This window comes from Lindgomyces ingoldianus (assembly GCF_010093535.1).
Source record: "Lindgomyces ingoldianus strain ATCC 200398 unplaced genomic scaffold BDR25scaffold_16, whole genome shotgun sequence".
In the NCBI taxonomy this organism is placed as follows: Eukaryota; Fungi; Ascomycota; class Dothideomycetes; order Pleosporales; family Lindgomycetaceae; genus Lindgomyces; species Lindgomyces ingoldianus.
In genome coordinates this window covers 1,142,074-1,163,072 of record NW_022985177.1, presented here as the reverse complement: position 1 = coordinate 1,163,072, position 20,999 = coordinate 1,142,074, and the positions used below count along the sequence as shown (strand labels likewise).

Below are 20,999 nucleotides of genomic sequence, written 5' to 3'. Positions count from 1 at the left end.
GGCATTTCTTCTGGGAGTATACTCACAGGCTGGCAGTAGTAGATAGTCTTGCACGAGAAGCCAGTCCCGGACCACATAACGTGCTTGTCATCCTTGCGACAAGTGAATCCATGGAAATCGTTGAACGCCGTGCCGACGATGGAGTAATCGGCCTGACCTTGAGCACCAGCAACGATGTTGCTAGTGAAGGTGACTCCGCTCGCGGGGAATGTGCAACTGATAGTTCGTCCTTCCCAAGTGACGAAGCTGTTCTGCTTGACGATACATTGAGCGTCTGGAGCACCTTGAGCATTATGTCCTGCGTTGTAGTAGAACATGTAAGACCCAAAGGAACTGGAGGGGTCGCAGTTGGCAAGAATCATAGTTTCGGGTGGTGCGCGCTTGGTGAACGCCTTAGCGGAAGGGGCAGCTGGGGCATTGTCGACCACCACAATGGTGGAGTTGCCTTCAAAAGAGGGGGCTTGCTGAAGAGCGAGTGAAGAAATAAAGAGGGCAGAGAAGCCTGCGAAGGAAGCGAACTTCATTGTCGGTGTGAGAACTGAAGGGGCAAGTCTTTGAATTGATACTGTTGTTGAAAGAGGAGATGAAACGAATTGGTCTTGCAGAGAGGGTATGGTTTTATACTCATCTTGAATGCGAAAGTACTGCTATTCCGACCGTACCAGAAGAGCGCCGAGAAGATCAGTCGGATGCGTTCAAGGACATGTACATGGAGAGAACTCTCTTACTTCCGGATCAGGTTTTTGTTAATGTCTACATCTCTGCACTTTCGTTCGTGGACTTCCATATTTGGATAACGGATCTAACACGTGCGTCGCTACGCAGCAGTGTCACCAAGCAGTTCTTCGCGGGGACGGTGTGGTGTTGCTTATTCAACTTTTCCTCAACTCACTAACACGAGCTGGAGCCTCGTCAGCCTTTCAGTAATGAACATTGAGACCACGAAGCTGGTAGGCTAGTGCGAATGCGATCAAATACGAATTGCTTGCCCTTGGCCATGAAGGCAGGCGTTACCATTTCTCACGACGATTGGAAGCGTGCTCGTGTTGTTGAGTTTTTCGGGTCATGCATGTGTCAGCAATGAAGCTGAGAGAGAGAATTTATGCCCAGGTAAGACGCCTCTCGATTTATTGAATGCTCACGCTGCAGCGGTGATGCTCCCATGCTGTGACGAAAGCCCAACGGCATCAAATCAGCCAAGACGGCCTACTAAACTCACTTTTACGAACAGCCTAAAATTTGAATGCTACAAAAAATACTAAAAAGTGTGAAAAATAAACGCGAGTGTGTAACGTACCTTACGGGCGAGTTGGCCAGACAGGCGAGTTGGCCACTCCGCACCAAAACTGCACCCTATTCTAGCCTATATTAGCACTATTTAGTCCTATAAGGTATAATATTGCATTGTATACTATTCTAGTACTACATCTACCTTTTTCTTACACATAGGTTAGTTATCTTCTGCCTTATAGCACTATTTACAATGTCTTATACCGGATTTTCTCCAAGTTGTCACGAGTACCACTACCCGGAACTTCATCTAATGCGATTGAATCCAGGTCTCCCTTGCTGTCTTGTTCCCTGCTTCTCCCACTCGCCCTCTTTCCCTATCCGGTCTTACACTATCATTCTGTCATCACTACAACATCTATAACACAACCTGGGCTAAACCAACAGCGCCCACCACAGCCCCAATCAAACCCTCATGCACTCCCATCCCACTACCAGCCCCCGTCCCAACCGTCGAACTCGGGCTCGGACTCCCTGACCCACTCGCCGGGAGGGTCACACCGTTTGTCCCACCAGCCCCACCGCTGGCACTTGGACTCGAACTCGAACTCGCGCTTGCGGCCGGCGCGCCCGTAACCACCGCCGAGCTACTTCCAGCCGACTCTGTCGGTGTTGTGACAACGGTGCTCGGAAGCACGTACACCCCGCTCTTGGTATCGAAGGTCAATATGGGGGCTACGCTCTCGGTGGGCGTGGATGGCGAGGAGTCGTCTTGAAGCCCGTACGCGGCTGTGAGGACGCAGAGGGCGAGGGGAAGGAGGGCGCGCATTGTCAATTTGGTGTGAGATGGATCAGGGTTCGCCTACGGATCCGTAGATGCGTGGAAGATGGGATGGTTGGCAGGAGGGTGGAGTTGTTGAATCACTGGAGGAGTGACTCGATAGGTGATCGTCGGTTTTGTGGTGGGTGGAAGGAAGGATGGAGTGTGTGAAAGATCGTCAGTGCCTCCCTCTGCAAAATTATCTGTACACGTGAGCGACTGTGTTAGGCTAGCAAATATAGCTGAAACTACGATTAATGCTCTCCTAAGCTCGTAAGGTGAAGGCGGATAAGTGTTATACGGGCTGGGACGCCTCTCGATAATTCCTCGCATAACCCGGGACCTGGTAACAGCACGTTTTGTGTTGCCCCACAAGGTGGCTGCAGTTGAGAAAGAAGAAACCCATTCTATTTAATTCACCTTAGAATTAAACAAGAACGAGAGGTGGCCGGCCTGTTGCTGGATCACGATAGGTACAGTGGAGAACTTGTCCAGATCAGATTAGATTAGATCATATCATGGCCTGTGCTTAGCATCTCCTGTTCCGCGTCCACAAGCCAACATCTGTGCGTTGAATGTTCTGAAAAACTTACAGCCATTTGTAAGGAGGTTGCTAACAAACTTTACGTCCCTTATTTAGCTTACTACAATGCTAAAGACACTAAACTAGCTATTAACATACAAGAAGCATATGTTATAAAGAAGTATATATGTGACGGCGCGTACTGCGTCACATGCTCTGCGGCTCAGCTCCCTCGCTTGCGCAACGAGTAGCGCCTTGGCAAGAGGCACACATGTATATCTTAAACTCGCAGAGCAGCTCCTCTGCTCCTTAGTTTAATCTAGTTGGGTTACACCACCTCTTGCTTGTAGCTTGAGCATGCTAATTGTTACGATTTCCACTTACTAGTATTTCTAAAGTTTAATACTTTAAATTATAAGGTCTAGATTTATACACTTATAGTTGTAAGTCTTTAGTTCTAAGCTAATTACATAAGAGCTTACTTAAGAGCTGTTATTTTACTATTTATAGCCCTTAGTTCTTTTAGTTTATTCTATATAGTGTTTATTTACTTTATAAGAGCTTTTTTATTTAGTAATAGATTTTTACTTATACTTATAAGAGGCGCGCTAATTATCTTTAAGTTAGTAGTGCTTCTTCTAGAATTTATACTTTATTAGAGAAGGGTAGTAATTAATGTTACAATTTTTGCTTATAGAGTTCTTATTAGAGGATGCCTTAAGCACACAGGCTAATGTTAGGTAAAGAGGGTTAGAGGGAGCCTGTCTTAGGTGTACAGTCCTTAGTATAACTCTAGGTAAGAATAGGAGATAAGTAGCTAAATTATAGTTTACTCTTAAACAGCAGTATAAGACGCTAGGTTAAACAGTCCTAGGGACAGAAGTAGAGGTATATATAGTACAAGATATACAACTAGTATTGCAGCTTATTAAAAAGCTAGAATACTACTTAGTCTATATAAAAATAAACTAAACTTTAATTACACTTTTTAAAGGTTAATTAAACATAGTCTTATATATATAGCTACGCTTACTATTCCTGTAGCCCTTAGCCTTGCCTACTCTTTAGGTGCAGCTGTTGTCCTGTCTAGCTGTTATGCTTAGCCTTCGCTAAGCCTTACAGCTGTGCTACCTAGCTGTTGTGCTTAGCTTTGCTAAGCCTTATAGTTCTGCAGGCGTTTCCCTATTAGACAACGCATTCGCCCATTTTGTGCTCTAGGGGGGCGGAGTCGGTGGGTACCGTGGCGTTCCCCGGCTCCTCCTATTCAAGCATATAGGGGTTCCAAGCTTGTTTGTTTACGTAGTGGGGGCTACCACCAGGGTTCCATCTAGTCCATTCGTGGACCGTAACAGATTCTCATGATTCGTTCCATCTCGGGTCGCTTAGAACCTATCCAAAGGGTCCCGTATCAGCCCCGACCATAACTTGACCCTGTCCCCCGCAGTTGCCTCTATTCCCCTAAGTATTTAGTCGCACCTCTTCTCTTAGCTTGCTTAGTAGTTTTCTAATATCCTTTGTACAAGGCCTATAGGTGTTAATAAGATTCCTAGGTTATTAAGTCCCCACACACTCCCATATGCCTCTGAGTGGATTCCTACCGCATTCAGACCTGTTATCTTGCCTATGCTGTTACACTTTCTAGGGCATCTATTTCTAGGTGTCTGTATGCAGGTGATTTATAGTGTTTCTTTATTAGGTGCTTCTATCTTTGTTGCAGTATTATTAGAGCTGTTAGTAGTTTGTCTAGTAGTAGTCTATTGTATACTAGGCTATCCTCTGTTTTCTTAAAGATTATAAAGTTCTTTATTACTTTCTAATTTCTTTTTAGGTAATCTAGGCGTTAGCTTAGAGCGTCTATCTAGTAGTTGTTGCGTTTTAATATGTGCTTAATAACAAAATTATATTAGCTTAATTCTTGTAACAGCACAGGCAAGACAATGGGTCCAAATGCGGTGGGAATCCACTCAGAGGCATATGGGAGTGCGTGGGGACTCAGAACCTGGGAATGCTATTAACACCTATAGGCCTTGTATAAAAGGATATCAGAAAACCACTAAGCTAGCTACAGGGGCAAGGTGCGACTAAATACATAAGGGAATAGGGGTAACAGCAGGGGTCGGGGCCAGGTCGGGGTCGGGGCTGATACAGGGGCCTTCCGGGCCATCCGAGATGGAACGATTCATGAGGATCGTTACAATTCTATTACTTATTTTATATGTTTTGTAGGCAAGTCTTTTATTATTATAAAAGTTGTAAGGTTTTTATAGTCTAAGTAGACCTTAAATCTTCTACTTATACTTATTAGTTATACTTCTTATACTCTTAAAGGATCTACTATAGCTTTTAACTTTTTGTCTAGGATGTTAGCTTTTGTTTTCCTTATTAAGAATTTTCTTAAGTAGTTAGCAACTAGATGCTATTGTCTATTCTCTTGTTTTTAGTATAAAGTTACTTCTTTAGCTTAGTTACAAGCGTCTATGCTAATTTTAGTTTTAAAGTTTAGATTATACATTTTTATAACTAGCCTACTAGTTACTTTTGTTAAAGGCTTTTAAATGCTTTGCTTATTTTTAGTGTTTAAATACACTTTTTCTAGGTTCTTTCTTTTATAGTTACATCTGTAAGTAGAAGGGCTATTTTAGAGTAGTCTTTTATTAGGCTGCGTACATATTTAGTAAGGCGAAGAAATCCTTAGATTCCTTTAAAATTTATAAGTTTTAGCTATTAAGTTACTACTTTAACCTTATTTAAGTCTATTTTTATTTCTTGTCTGTTTATAATAAACTCTAGGTATTGTGTTTTTTAGATATTAAATTTACATTTACTTAGCTGTAGGTGTAATCTATATTTTCTTAGTTAGTCTAGGACTAGCTTAACTTTAGCTATGTAGTCTACCTTATTTTTTTTAATGTAAATTAGGATGTTGTCTAGGTATACTATTATAAAAATGTCTAAGTATTTATTTAAAGCTGTGTTTATTACTCTCTAGAATATAGCTAGTGCGTTTATTAGCCTAAAAAGCATAGCTATTATTTTATAAAGTCTCTATAGTGTGTAGAAGGTTGTAAGTAGTTTGCGTCTTTTTTTAATTCTTATTTTATTACAGCTGTTTTGTATATTAAACTTTATAAAATGCTTTATTTCTTAGAGTTAATCTATTATATCTTAGATTATTAAAAGTAAGTGTTAGTTTTTTATAGTATTTTTGTAACGGCGCAGGCAAGACAATGGGTCCGAATGCGGTGGGAGTCCACTCAGAGGCATATGGGAGTGCGTGGGGACTCTGAACCTGGGAATGCCATTGACACCTATAGGCCTTGTACGAAAGGATATCAGAAAACTACCGAGCTAGCTACAGGGGCGAGGTGCGACTAAATACATGAGGGAATAGGGGTAACAGCAGGGGTCGGGGCCAGGTCGAGGTCGGGGCCGATACGAGGGCCTTCCGGAGGTTCCGAGCGACTCGAGATGGAACGATTCATGAGGATTGTTACAATTTTTATTTAAGTTTTAAAAATCTTTGTAAATTCTTAGGTTACTATTCTTTTTTAAGGCAAATACTAGTGCTGCCACGTGGCTAGCTTTGCTTGTACGTATGTGCTGTTGTAATAACATAGTGTTTGTATAGAGTTTTAAAGCCTTTTTTATACTCTTATTAGTGCTCTAGGCTTATAAGTGTTTAGTTTTAGTTTTAGTATAAAGTTTATTATATAATTCTAGGGTTAATAAAGTAAGAGCTCTATTAGGTTTTCTAGAGTTTTAAACATGTTCTTATATTTGCTGTATTCTTCTAGAAGGGTTTCTAACTCTATAAGGTTAATTAGTTCTATTTAGTGTATGTCTTTACTACTAAGGATTTCTTCTACTAAGGTTTTTTTATAATTTTTTATATTTATTAAATGTTTCTTACTGTTTATTTTTAGTAAGAGAATTTTTTTTATTCTTAGTTTTTTAAGTTTCTAGAACAAGTTTTCTTTAGAGAAGGCATGTAACACACATTTAGATTCTAGAGTATAGTTAGTCTATTTTGTTATTTTTAAAAGTTTAATAACTATTTTTTTTAGTTAATAGTAAAGTTATGCTGTCTTAGCTAGTTAAAGCTTATTATTACTTAGTATTTATCTTCTAGAGGAAGGATACTTAGAGAGCGTTAGTCTATTATAGTTTCTATAACAAAGTTTACCTTATTAGTTTCTAGCTTAACCTATCCTCTACTAAATTCTATTAATAAGGTGTTAGCTAGAGATAATTTAAATAGGTTCTTTTTTACTCTAAAAAGTATGTTATATTTCTTAACTTATATAGAGTTTAGTGCTGTAAATGTACATCTGCTGTTTATAAAAGCAACACTAGAGTGTCTGTGTATAGTAAATTTTATAGTAAGACTTCTTCCTAGTTCTTATTCTATTACTATAAGTACTCTTATATTATTATATATTTCTTTATACTTAAGCGTGTTACTGTTTTTATAGTTAAAGTAGAGTATATTTTAGAGTTCTGTTTATCTATATTATTAATACTCTTTTATTATGTAGTATTTAGTAGTGTAGTCTTTATCTTTAATTCTTTTATAATAAAGGAGTTAGTTATTTTACTTTTAGGCTCTTTATTCAAAGTAATAAAAGGCGAATTTTATGTAGAAGTTGCATTCTGTCTATAGTATTTGTGTGAAGCTATGTGAGGCACCAGAGACACGAGGAACTGCATTGAAATGTATTGCTAGAGGAGTCCTTTGCAGGAGTCTATATATATGCGAAATAAGTGGGTGGGTCTTGGCAACAGACTATGGTGCTGATGCATCTGCCGATGCATCCGACCATCGTGTGACGACACATCCGACAGATCCGACTATCGTGTGACTATGCTGACGATGCATCCGAGTGTCATCATTGCAAACAATTTGTTTATGTTAAGGGGCTATGCTGCAGTGTGTGCATTCTAGGGTTTTATATGTAGTAGCCTATTCTTCTATCTCATCTGTTTTCTTTCCTTAGAGGGTGCTGCCTAAGGGCTACTATCCTGCTTAGTGTTTAGTAGGCTAGTAGTTTTAGCAGTATTTGTTTATGCAGAGGTACTATGTAGCTAGGCACTTGTCTATAGTAGTTTTTACTACTATAAGTTATTACTACTTCTACTATAAATATTCTTAGGTTTTTATTATTTAGATTAAATAGTTTTCACATTAGCTTTTATTTTCTTAATATTATTAGCTTTTATACAGAATGTATTTTTATTTTATTTTATGTTATTAGTTTCTTTCTTAGGATAGCTATTAATAGAGGCAGCATGTTTACCTTTTTTTTACTTAAAAAGAGAACTTTAAACTTGTCTAAGAACTTTTTAAGTTCTGAATTTTAGTTTACTATATTTTAAAAGAAGTTCTAACAGTTCTTTTCTATTAGCATATAGTACTAGACTTTAGCTATTAGAGAGACAACTGTGTATAATTTAGCGTTGTTTCCTACTAATACTTAGTAAAAAGGTGTGTTGTAATGTTATAGTTTATACTCTTTTAAGCATATCTAGCATGTTTTTATAAAAATCTTTAAGCTATTTCTCTTGCTAAAGTTCTATATATTTAGTTTTTAAAAGAGAACTGTTTTTTTAGTATGTTTTCTATGTATGCTATAGTTTATACTGTTATTTAATAGCCTTTGTAAACTGCAGCCTATTGTAAGGCCTAATACAAGTTATAGATGTTATAAACTTCCACCTTCTAGTAGTTCTTAAAGCATTAGGTAGAATTATAATTTTCTTTACATCTCTTATAGGATTTTTAGTTAAGTTGTTTTTTAATATTAGTTAAAGTTAACTTTATTTTTATGCTTAAAGCCTTTATAGTTACTAAAGTATTTTTATTCTTTTTTTTTTTAAAAAGTCTAAGTAATTTTGTTAGAAGTAGCTTACTTTTCTATAGTTAAAACAGGCTTTTCTTTTATAGCACTTTTTTTTAAGTATAAAGAGTTTTTTTTCTTATTTTTTTTTAGAACACTGTTTTCTTTGCTTCTTTTTTATAGCTTTAATTTTGCTAAAGTCTATTAGCTTTTTATTATAAAGCTATTTTTTTTTTAGTTTTATAGTAAAAGTAGTCTTTTATTCTTTGTCTTCTCTTTTCTTTTCTAATTCTTCTTTGCAGAGATAGTTATTATATAAAGTTATAGCTTTTATAAATTTAACTAGTTTTTCTAGTTTTTCTTTTTAAAAGAATTTATCTTTTATAGAGTCTCTAAGTTCTTTATAGAATATTTTACATAAGGCTTTTTAGTCTATCTATTTACACTAGGCCTAGTATTCTTAAAACCTAGCTATGTAGGATTAGACTAAGCTTTTTTTTATTAAAGATTATGTATTTTATTTACTGCTAAGTTCTTTTTATTAGCTAAGCTATAAATAGCTATTAAAGCTTCTTTAAATAATTATATAGTAGTAAATATATTTTAGGTTTCTTTTAGTAGTAGTTAGCCATAGACTTAGTAGCTTCTTTAATAGTCTACGTAAAGTTAAAACTATACTGCTAGGTGTCTATCTAACAGTAGTTCTATCTACTAGATTATTTTGTAGTCTGTTTTAAATGCTTCTAGATTATAGTTTATATATAAGTAGCATTATATAAAGAATAATAATTAAAGTGTGTATATAGCGTAACATATATACAAGTAATAAAGTGTTTATTTAATAAAATAAGTAAGGCTACTTATTTTTATAGTAATGATAAAACTAAACTTTAATTACAACTCTTTAGCTATAGTTAAAGTTAAGACTATATACTAAAGTTCTAATTATAGTGTTTGTAGTAAGTGCAGATCTATTCTGTGTTTACTACAATTGTTGCGATCACGCTATTACTAATTAGTCTTCTAGGGCCTAATACTTCTAGTTGGCTCTTGCTAGGCTTACACTACATTGCTAAGAGAGCTGTCCACCACTAATATTCGTAGGATTCCAATGCCGTCCGACACTCGCTTACAGCCCTATCCTAGGTCGTAACAATTGTAACAATATATACAGTTTATTATATAAGCATATAACGTACTTCACAGGCAAGTTGCTTATACCTAAGTTACTTACTTTTACTAAGACCTAACTAAACTACTCTTTTTACACTAATGCGTTTCTAATAACACTACTTAGATATGCTAAAAAAATATTAAATATAGCCTACACTTTAAGCTTTTAAATACAAGATAATACTTTTAAAGTAATATATATACTATAGCTATATATAAAGATTTTTAAAAAATAATAAACAACTAATATACTAAATAACTTTTCGCGTACAGCTATCCATCTATATATATCCTTCTGCTGTGCTGGCTAGGAGGTTAACCTTTTAGCAAACGTAACATTAACTAGCTTATAAAAGTTATTTAGTATATTAGTTATTTATTATTTTTTAAAAACCTTTATATCTAGCTATAGTATATTACTTTAAAAGTGTTATGTTTTATTTAAAAGCTAAAGTATAAGCTATATTTAATATTCTTTTAGTATATTTAAGTAGTGTTATTAGAAATGCATTAGTGTAGAAAAAGTAGTTTAGTAGAGTCTTAGTAAAAGGAAGTAACTTAGGTGTGTAAGCAACTTGCTTGTAAAGTATGTTACAGCTTTACTAGACTTTATAAAATTATTTTAATAATGTTAATTAAGAAACACTAAACTTTTTTGCTATCTAAGTAATATTATGTTTTTTACCTAGCTTTAGTAATTTAAGTGCGGTTAGCGCAGCTAAAATTAGATCTATATTAGTAGAGTTAGAGTTATGTTGAAATTTTGGATTTTCGGAAGCAAGTGTGCGCCAGGTGAAAGCGTGCGTCAGATACCTACGCTACGGAATTCTCCATCCTATTCCATCTAAGCGTCTCGGAATTTGCCTTCAACATTTGAGTTCTCCGCTCCGCAGCGCCCGACTTCCCCGGATTCGCGAAACATTCCCCATGAAACAAAAGCCGCCGAGTTCGGCTGTCCCTTCACTTTTCCTCCTCAGCCGGAGGGATTCCGGCATCGTTCTATTCGCTGTATGCTGTCTTCTCGAGAATCCGTTGAGACGCCTTAGCCTAAGGTCTAGCGTTTCGGGCCCGTCGGAGAATGTTGACGTCTGCCTCACCAAAAATCACCACATTGCTCAAAGGACGAATAGGAATGCGGCGCTTCTTAGGTATCTCGCACTCCACGCGCTATTCCCTTGATTCCGTCGGACATCCTTACATCTCTGGAACGTGCCAGTCACAATAGGCCGCTTCGAACCGACATCTAGGTGTAAAACTCTTCCCAATCAGAAATGGTTGATGTATTCTTCTCATGCCCACAAACCCCGAACGCTAAAAAGATGAGTTGGGTATCAGGCCACGAGTTTCAAGCCATTAAATTCGTCTGCCGAAGTATCGTTATTATGGAGTTATAACAAGGGCCGGTCGCTTCAACTTTCGGTGTGAACTCCAGGACCTGCGATTGGAAGTCGATCATAAATATATAATCTAACGATGGGAGCGTTTAAGGAACTTTTGGTCCATACCTCCTTCAATGGCTCTCAATTCGCGTCCAGTCAGCCCGCCCAGCACCCCGATGGCTCCTACTCCTTCCATCCCACGCGATCCGGAGAGGGCAAGGGTAGAACGCCTGAGGCCTAACTCCTTCGAGCTGTCCGGCTCAGTCTTTCTTATCGCTGGGGATGGAAAAATTGTCAAGCTTCCGATCCCCTCTGAGAACCCTCATGATCCACTCAATTGGAGCTGGAGGAAGCGCGGGTTATCTCTGCTCTCAGCCGGCTTGTTTGCCTACATCGGGACTGTCCTCACGCAAGGCGCTAGCTTGGCTCTGAAAGGCCTCGAGGCCTCGTTCCCACTAAAGGTAAGCCATTGACTTCTTGCTAACGATTGATATTTCAACATTGACTAACGGACAGCATAGGAGCAGATGTTTCCGTTCACGATCGAAACTTTGGTTACCGCCCCTACAGTACTAATGGGTCTGGGCGCTTTCCTGTGGATTCCGTTGACGTTTGCTCTCGGTCGGCGGCCCGTATTTATCATTGCAGCCTTTCTACAAGTTGCTGCAGCACTGGGCGCATCGGCCTCAAAGAGCTATTACGAGCTCTTAGCATGCGTGTCATTGCTTGGATTTGCCGATGGTTTTGGCCTCAGTGTTGTCAGTTGTCCCCAACCTTGTGTTTGAAATACCATTAATGATGTAGTTGTTTCTAATCGTCATCGACGTAACCTTTATTCACCAGCGGCCCAGGGCTATTGCTGCAGTCTGGTCAACGGTTGGGGGTTATGGCGTCATTTCCCTTTCATGCGTTCCACCTTTGACAAATCATGGAACTCAGTGGCGCCGCTTTTATATATACTGGTCCATACCCGCTGCCATTACCTTCGTCATGGCTCTTCTCGTCTTCCCCGAGACATACTTCAAGAGGCCGACTGTGGCCTATAATGGCCTCACCATTCAGCAAACCGCCTCGGAGAGAATCATCATCTACGAGGACGACAACATCAACCAGAGCGATGATTGGTCTAACAAAGGACTTCCCCACACTCCTTCTCGATCCTGGATACGCGCATTCGTAGACCAATACTTCTTCTCTCGAAGCACAACAACGTCCTGGATGTCCATGCTCTATTGCTACCCCCAAATCTTTTTCTGTTCCCTGAACCCTCTTATCTTTTGGGTTGTGATCATGACGGCCGTAAATTTTGCTGGCATGATGTTCATTGGCGCAACATTTCCCATAATCCTAACCTCACCTCCGTACTCGCTCAAATCCTCTATCGTCATGGTCAGCAATTCGGCTGGTATCGGTGGGCTCCTTGCATGGCCTTCCGTGGAATTCCTTTCCTGCTTCGTTTTGAAGAATTTGGCACGAAGAAATAAGGGAATTCGAGAGGCCGAACACTACCTCGTCTGCTACATCCTACCGGTTGTCACAGGCTCTCTCAGCACCCTCATTTATGGGCTCGCAGTTAGCAGGCAGTGGAGCTTTCCAATTTATTGCATTGCTTATGGCTTTAATGGGTTTAGCTTCGCATCTCTTGCAATCGCTAACACCCTATGGGTTACAGAAGCATTCCCCCGATGGGCTGCACCGGCACTTGTTGTTGTAGGTGGTGGAAGCTATGTTGCCAGTTTCTTAATCAGCCTCGCGCTCGTCCCCTGGATTGCAACTCAAGGGTATCTCATTGTCGGTATCGAGTTGGCCGGTCTTCAGATTGTCTCGGGTCTCATTCTTACACCAATTGCCTTCTGGGGAAAGGATCTACGGCAAAAGATTCACGGGAGGTGGGCAGAGCGGAGGGACGGTGCTTTGAGGCCCTTGTAGCGGTGCTTCCGGTGTCTCAGTTGGTGTAAAGAAAAGATAGGCCGACTTTTCCCACATTCTCGACCCTCCTCCCGTTCCCCCATTGCGTGCCTTCCATCCATCCCCCAGTCCGCCATACAGCCAATAGAGGAAGGCTGTGGTTGTACTGCGTTGGGGCGAACAGTTGCGGTATCTAGCCCTACGCCAAAATAAGAGGGTGACGAACGTCCACGGAAGAGGGGTAGAGGACGTTGTATGGTGCATTCGTTCCTGTGTTGCTAGTGCTTGAGATCTTTCGAGACGTTGTCACTGGTGCTCAATTCTTCCAGGCAGCAGGTTTGTCATTCGCATTCGTTTATTGGGATTAGAAGTAAGAGAGCATTTCACTCAGCTAAATCGCAACATGCATCTAACTCGTATATATTTTGGCTAGGCCACTTCTGTGAAGCTCTTGGTAGAAGCAGAGATCAGGAACTGTATTGGTTGCTAAAGTAGTGTAACTACCTAAGGGTCTATATGTAAGAAGTATCGAGGAGGAATCACAAGGCACAGAGAGGTAATGCAGGATAGGGGGTGTAATGAGAGTAAACCTGAGGGTCGGAGGCAGAGGTACGGAGGCCGAGGAGCCCATAAACCCCGTTCTAAGCCTAGGGTACTCACGGGTCGGATAGCTGTAACATAACCGTGACATTATATATATATATATATATATATACAAGAAAAGAGGTTAGTCTTAGCAACATAAGACTAATGTATACGCTATGTAACTACTATAAAACAGTTTTAGGAAATACTTTCTACAAGTTATAGTAGAAGAGGTTCTTAACTTAGGTTAAAGGCTCTAGAATTAGGTAGAATAGGTAAAGTTAAGTAGTAGAATAGAGAATTTCGCATAAGATAAGAAGAGGTTATAGAGTAGGCGAGTTAACAAGGTATTAAGATCTAAACAAGGCGAGTTAAACTAGTGTATTATAAGGTCTAAGAAGCTTAAGAGAGGTTTAGGCTAACTATATACTATATAAGAAAGAAACTAGTTCTAATAAGTAAAAAGAGTACCTGCCTTTTAAGCGCTGTGTACTACAGTTTTTATACTTAGACTAGTATATGTTTTTTTCTAAAACATAGTTTTAGAAGAACTATTCTCTTTTAAAGACTATCTATAAGTTAAAGTCTTTATACATAGCTTTATTAATTACTCTAAACGCTTTTAGAGTGTTCTATACTTTTACTTTATAGTAGTTTTTCTTACACTACACTAGTGCATAGTGTAGTAATTTGTATAGCTAACAGGTAACTTTATTTATTTAAGTATAAAGCTTATATGCTGTTGCCTCTTTAAGCTTTAGGCTAAAAGAAAAAAGTTTTTTTTCTTTAACTATAAATATTATATATAAACACTTCTATGTTGCTTATCTTTTTTTTATCTTTTATATATTACTACTTTCTTAAGCGCTTGCTTAGAGTACATGTTATATATAAGTTACACCTTCTAATACTATAGTGTGTAGTTTTAGCTATTATAGTTACCTCTACATCGCTAGTAAAGTCCTTAGTCTATTTGTTCTAAAACCTATTAGCTTACTAATCTCTTTAAGTTTATAACTACTATTCTAGCGTTTCTCTTATAGAATTAGCCTAGTTTATTCTTTAACTATCTAAGTAGTTGTTTTAGTAATGTTTCTTTTTACATTATAAGTATACTTTATTTTTTAATTATTATTTTTTAGTTTATTACTATTAGCATTTATTTTTACTTGCTTATTACTTTTTAGCTTTACTTAAGTTTATAAAAAAATTATTATAAAGTTTTAGTCATTACATTACTAAGCTTCTATTCTTTTTTTTAGAAATGAGTTAAAACTATTTATTATCTATCTAAGTAGCCTACTCTACTAGTAGTTTAAGTATTTTATGTTAGTCTATATAGCTTAAATTATTCTTAATATTATTTTTAAAGCCTTAGTAGTATGCTTTACATAGTAACTTATTATTAAATTATTTTACTTATACTTATAAAATTTTAAACTATGCTATGTAGTCTTTAACTATTTTATTTTATTTAAACTTAAATAGCTTTTATGCTATAATCTTTACTTAGCCTACTATACTATACATTATAGTTAGTGCTTCTTGAAACTTATTAAGGCTAGAAAATATTTTTACTATCTTTTCACTTAGCACTTTTTCTTTTACTATTATTAATCTAATCTTTACTCTATACTTTAAAATTAGCTTTAGATTCTTTAGCTAAGTTGATTTTTATCTATAGAATATAATTCTATTCTTTAAGGAAAGCTTTTTAATAATATTCTATATAGATTTTATATTTTATAAAGAATACTATTAGTTTTACTAAATCTTCTACCTACAAACTTTATAATTAGTAGTAGTTAAATATACTTTTATACTTACTTATATTCTTTTTTATTTTTAACCTACTATATAGTACTTAGAACTGTTTACAGCTTGCTTATTTAGTTATTTTTTATAGTGTTATTTTTAGCTATAGCATTGTACAGCTCTACTATCTTTTTGTCTAGCTTTACTAGCTGTTCTATAAGCTGTTATTCTCTATATATTAGCATTCTAAAAGAAAAGTTCTTTTATACTACATCTTTTATAAGCTTATTATAAAGTTAGTAAATAAAACTAATTTGTTTTATTACTTAAGCGTTGCTTATAATTATCCGCCTATATATACCTGTTACAATCTCTACTGCTAGGGACTTTAATGTCTAGGGCGAGCACTCCTAGCTAAGGGGAATTTAGGGAGTCGGAGTCAAGGACTCGTAACGACACAGGTGTACAGTCTAGGCAGAACGAGTTTAGGGTTAGAGAATTAGAGCTAATTGTAGTTTGCCCTTGCAACAGCAGTATAAGGTGCTTAGGTTAAACAGTCTGTAGGACAAGATTAGAGGTATATATAGTATAAGATTTACAACTAGTATTATGCTTATTAAAAAGTGGTAATGCTACTTAGTCTATATAACAGATAAACTAAACATTAATTACACCTCCTCTAGGTAGTTCCTTAGCGTAGCTATGTACCTATAGTTGTGCTAGGCAATTACAAGTAATTACAGGTAATTGCAAGCAATTGCAGGTGTTTTTATACATTTGCAGCAAGACGCTGCGCGCAATTACGCTCCTTTGCTGTCCCCTACTAGAGGACACATTCGCCTACAGTTAGGGCTGCCTAGGTGGGCTGTTCTTTGTCTGTTAGGTCACGTAATCTGTTTCTTAGAGGGGTGACCTAGGGACTCTATCCCTGCTTGTTTAAATAGTGGGGCACTTCTTAGAGGTAGTCTACTGTCCAACTATAGACTGTAACATGCAGGCCTCTCTCTCTAACAGCGTCCATACTGCTCTGCCTACACTGTTGCAAGTGTTAGAGTTATTCTATATCTAGTAGGTAGCTTTTAATAAATGCTTTTCTAATATCTATTCTTTTTAGTTCTAATAATGCTTTATTAGTCTATGTATGTTTATTAATTTTACACTGCTGCTTACCTTAACCTAGTTTATTATATAAAGATGTATCTTTCTAGTTCTTACTATTTTTCTAGTTTTTTCTACATCTTAACCTTATTATTAGATAAGTGTATAGAGTGTGTATAAAAAAAGTTACTACAACACCTTTATTTCTAATGCAGTGTAAGAGTGTTTAGAGAGAGGGAGGGGGAACAGGTGCTTTAAAAGATAAAAAATGCTTATGCCTAATAAGAGGCAATTCTTAAACACTAGGCTTATAAGGCTGTAGAGGCTTTTTATAGCGCTATAAAAGCTTTTAAACTGCTTTAAGCAGCGTAAGCCTAGAAGTCTTATTTATAAAAGTAGCTAAACCTTTTAAAAAATTAAAAAGTAAAGTACTTAAAAAATACTTATTATTCTTAAACAAGATTAAAGCAGTAGAGGTAGAGGCTTAAGAGTTGTTTCTCTCTTAGCTAGCTATACTAGGTTCTTGTTTTCCTACATTATAGCTACTTAATGTTGTTGTAGTGTTTTTCTTAACTAGTAGTAATCTTTTTTAGTTTAGTAAACTTTCTCTAGGCTAGTTCTAGTTAAAAGAGACACTTAGTAATTCTAAAGAAGTTATAGAGTGTTTATTAAGTTTTTAATAAGTTTTTATATATTTCTACTAGTAAGCTCTCTTTTTTATTTTATAAAAACTTTTTTTTATATTAATTATATATTAAACTTTAATATCTCTTTTGCTTATTATTAATAAAAGTATGTATTTTAAGGCTTTTTTAAAGCTTAGAGATATAAAACTAAAAGTAGATATATATATTTTTTAAAAGTTTAGGCTTACAATTATCTTTTTATATTTAAAGTACTTTATATAGTCTAATGTGTTTCTCTACTAGTTTCTTTAATAGATAGAACGTTTAAAGGTTTTTTATTTTAAAATACACATAATCTTTAAAGTAAATTATAGGCTTTTAAACTTATAATTTATTTACTTACTATTTTAATTTTTTTTTAGCTTTTTTATACTTCTTTTACTAACTTTTAGTGTAGTTTCTATAACTAATTTATTTTTAAGACTAACTCTAAAGGATTTGTTAGCTAGAAGCTGTAAAAAGAGAAGTAAAAGTTATAGCTAAAGTTAGCCTAATATAGTGTTTCTTTTGTTATAGCTAATTTTACTATGTTAATTACTAGCTAGACTATTAGAAGCTATTTAGCCTAGTTTGTTTAATTAAAGAACATATATTTTCTTAGATACTTCTTAATCTCTACATTTACCTATTTAGCTTGCCTATCTATCTAGAGGTAATAGGCTGTAAATAGCCTATGTTCTATGCCTATTTACTTTACTATAGCTTTTTAGACGTTGCTTATAAATAATTTATCTCTATTAAAGACTATAATAAATAAGCACTTATAAACTAATACTATGTTTTGCATTAGTTTATAGGTAAATTGTTTAGTTATTTTTTTAAAGGCTATATATATAGAAACTTAGTTGTTTTGTCTAGTGTTACTATAATTATATTATAAAGTCTTTCTGTGCCTAGCTCTCTTAAAGAGGAAAGTTCTATAATAAAATCTATTATTATTATAGTCTAGAGTTATTTAGAAGCCTTAATTGCCTAGAGATAGCTATAAGTTTTATAGCACTTTAAGTTATTTTTATTATAAGTGTTATATTTTTATAGAATCTCTATGCACAGCTATTTTAGTTTTAGTATTATTTTTAGCAGAGCTTGCTCTGCTTATTATATTTAGGTTTGCAGAACAAAAAGTTGAGCAGAATCTCCTCTTTTAGACGCGCTAATTAGTTAGAATTTCTTTAGATAAACCCTAGTAACGCTATTTCTCTGTCACCTTATGTATTTCTTATATTTTTTTTTAAAAAAAACGTATACCTAATATAAGTGCACCTTTCTATTAATTTGCACACAGTTTGCTCTAGCATGCGTTGTGTAAAACATGTTTAAAGTATAGTTAGTTGCGTCTGTTCCGCCTCTCTAGCCACATCGGTGTGTCGGGGATTAGCATCAGCCACATTAGTGTGTTGGGAATTGGCATCAGCCACATCGGTGTGTCGGGGATTGGCATCGGTGTGTTAGGGATTGGCAGTTGCTCACACACCTGAGTTGCTCACTGTCAGATTGAAGCACTGTTTCTAGGCTTCCTGAGATGAATGAGGGGTTTGGATACAATGTATGGGATGATGATTGATTGTATTGTTTATTTGATGCTTTTTGTGCTCTGCTCGTGTTGCTCGGCTTTTGTTTTTCCGGTCCGAGTCCCTCGCGCACTAGCCCTATGCGCGACCAGCTTGCAACATGCTGCAATTTGCTGCAACATGCTGCAATTTGTTGCAAAATGCTGCAATTTGCAGCAACATACTGTTCGAGCTTATTGCTCGTACTATGTAGCAGCTTTCGTCCAGCGTTTCTCCTGTCTTGACAGTAGGTGCGCATACCGTGATTAATCAGCTAACGCACGGTCTCACCTGACGCACAGTTTTTATCTACAGTCCACCCGCTCTAACTTTTTAGCTACTATAGCTATATACCTAAAATTTTAAATATAGATAATAGATAGTATGCTAAATGTAAAAGTGAAATAAATATTTAAATAAATATTATTAATTCTTAGTTATATAACTTTAAAATTTTATGTATATAATACTTATATATAGTATAAACTATTAATAATATAATAATATAAAGTTATTTATAGCTTTATATTATATATTATATAAATTAAAATATATATTTATTATAAAATAAACTATATTAAAACTATTATATATAAAATTTTAGCTTTAAATTCTATATGTCACGGTATCCTCCCCGGATCCCAGACATAACTGTATTGGACGCGTACTAGAGTATTATTAGTGCACGTCTGACACAAACACAACACAACACAGACATAAACTTAAGCATAAACTGCCTTAACACTAACTAAACTTAGAACAGGCTTAATTTATACTTAAAGCGCTTAGACTTCTAAGCTAAGTATTTAATTACTAATTTTCTTCTAAACCTTCTTATTTCTTACACAACATCTTGTACCTACTATAATACCTTACATAGTAATTAAACTAGACCTCTGTAAAGCTCTATAACTTTACTTATGCATAATTATAACATTACGTTGTGTTAAAACTCTAGCTAAGAATAGCCTCTAAATCTAATTTAATAAGCTTAGTACTTGCATAACTCTAAGCTATTAAAGTAAGCTAAGAAGCCTTCTAAAAAGCGCTTACTTTATAAAAAAGCTGCTATGTTGTAAGCTTTAAAGCTTTTTAAAAGGACTTTAAAAAACAGCTTTATGTTATTAAGCAGTCTATTTCTGCTTTAACTTTTATTATAGTAGTAGGAACTAAGAACTTACTAGCCTTAAAGCCTACTTAAAAGTCTAGAGATAGCTTAACTCTCTCCTGCCTAACACTGCCTATAACTTATAACCCTTTTAACTTAGTAATAAAATCTAACTAACTCTCTAATCCCCTGCTGTTTAATAGAAAATAGAAAGACTTACCTTTTTTTCTACACAAGCTCTAATATAAACTTAAAGGAAACATAGACTAATTTCTCTTTAAACGCTTTTAATTACTATATGCCTACTTTTAACTTAACTATAACATAATAGCCTTAATTAACTTACTAATAGATAAAGATATTATTAACTTAGATTAATTTATAGTGTTTTTATAAGTAACTTATAAAGACTTAAATAAAAAGTTAACAGCTTTAAGTTACCTAAACACTTTATAATAAAAAAAAAGCTTTACCTTACACTTTACTAAGTTCTGCTAACTTACATTTAATATAGGCCTAAATAAGATAGGTCTAATTATAGCCTTATATAACTCCCTCTTAACTAAACTGTAACGCGCTATAGTAAAAGAACCCCTTCTAAACAACCTTAACACGTATGCAAACCTAATTGCTACCTACAATAATAATATAAGGTTCCTCCCTGTATAAGCCCTAATACGCCTCTAAACTAGCGCAGTTACAAATAAGAACCTTAATGTAATAAAAATTAATTTTAATTATGCTCTAGTTAGTTCTAGAAAGTGTAAAAATTATAAGAAAAAAAGTTAATATTTTAAGTGCAGTAAGCATAGTTATATCTTTTAAAACTACTCTATTCCCTTTTTTTAAGTCTACACAAGTAGCGCTACTAGTACTTATTAAAGATTTTTACTATTTTAATTTTATTTTTGCAAAGGCTTTAACTTGTATTTAAGCCTTAATCTCTTTTACTACTCTTAACGTAGCTGCAGCTATAGCAGTAGAAGCCTGCAAAAAGGCTTATCCTAGGGCTAAGTTGCCCCCTAGGACTAATTTAACACTAGATCTCTGCTAACTTATAGGCTAAGTCCCCTACTAATAACTAGAAGTACTAAGTTAATATTTTTATATATTTATAATAAAAAACTATATTAGCCTTAATATAAGCTCTTATTAACTTAGAAGTAAACAGCATAGGTTATATTAATAAAGAACTAGCACATAAACTAAATCTCTAATTAACACTACTTACCTAAATAATTTACCTAACTAGATTTAATAGAAAACAACTTAAAAAAGGTTCTATCTTTTATACTATAACTATTATAATTACCTACTAACACTATAAGAAGCAGATTAAACTCTATGTAA

At 35.5% G+C, this 20,999-nt stretch overlaps 5 protein-coding genes across 5 annotated transcripts; 2 read left to right on the top strand and 3 right to left on the bottom strand.

The window, feature by feature from the left end:
* Nucleotides 1-26: 26 nt before the first annotated feature.
* Nucleotides 27-377, bottom strand: BDR25DRAFT_204005 (uncharacterized protein; the record flags this gene model as incomplete). Its single annotated transcript, XM_033684429.1, has 1 exon — nt 27-377. A coding segment is annotated over one exon (351 nt), but the record flags the coding sequence as incomplete, so codon positions are not given.
* Nucleotides 378-1,382: 1,005 nt separating this feature from the next.
* Nucleotides 1,383-2,458, bottom strand: BDR25DRAFT_303789 (uncharacterized protein). The gene has a single exon (XM_033690080.1). The coding sequence runs from the start codon at nt 2,057-2,059 to the stop codon at nt 1,649-1,651; it is 411 nt and encodes a 136-aa protein (XP_033547668.1). The 5' UTR covers nt 2,060-2,458; the 3' UTR covers nt 1,383-1,648.
* Nucleotides 2,459-10,332: 7,874 nt separating this feature from the next.
* On the top strand, nt 10,333-10,805 carry BDR25DRAFT_355316 (uncharacterized protein; the record flags this gene model as incomplete). The annotated part of the gene is made up of 3 exons (XM_033695438.1): nt 10,333-10,361; nt 10,390-10,611; nt 10,658-10,805. The coding sequence occupies 3 exons, from the start codon at nt 10,333-10,335 to the stop codon at nt 10,803-10,805; spliced, it is 399 nt and encodes a 132-aa protein (XP_033547667.1).
* A 330-nt stretch (nt 10,806-11,135) lies between these two features.
* BDR25DRAFT_369353 (MFS general substrate transporter) lies at nt 11,136-13,082 on the top strand (the record flags this gene model as incomplete). Its single annotated transcript, XM_033697098.1, has 3 exons — nt 11,136-11,420; nt 11,484-11,717; nt 11,764-13,082. The coding sequence occupies 3 exons, from the start codon at nt 11,136-11,138 to the stop codon at nt 12,886-12,888; spliced, it is 1,644 nt and encodes a 547-aa protein (XP_033547666.1). The 3' UTR covers nt 12,889-13,082.
* On the bottom strand, nt 13,083-13,627 carry BDR25DRAFT_32807 (uncharacterized protein). Its single transcript, XM_033692368.1, has one exon. It carries the CDS (start codon nt 13,556-13,558, stop codon nt 13,277-13,279), a length of 282 nt encoding a protein of 93 aa, XP_033547665.1. The 5' UTR covers nt 13,559-13,627; the 3' UTR covers nt 13,083-13,276.
* Nucleotides 13,628-20,999: the final 7,372 nt, after the last annotated feature.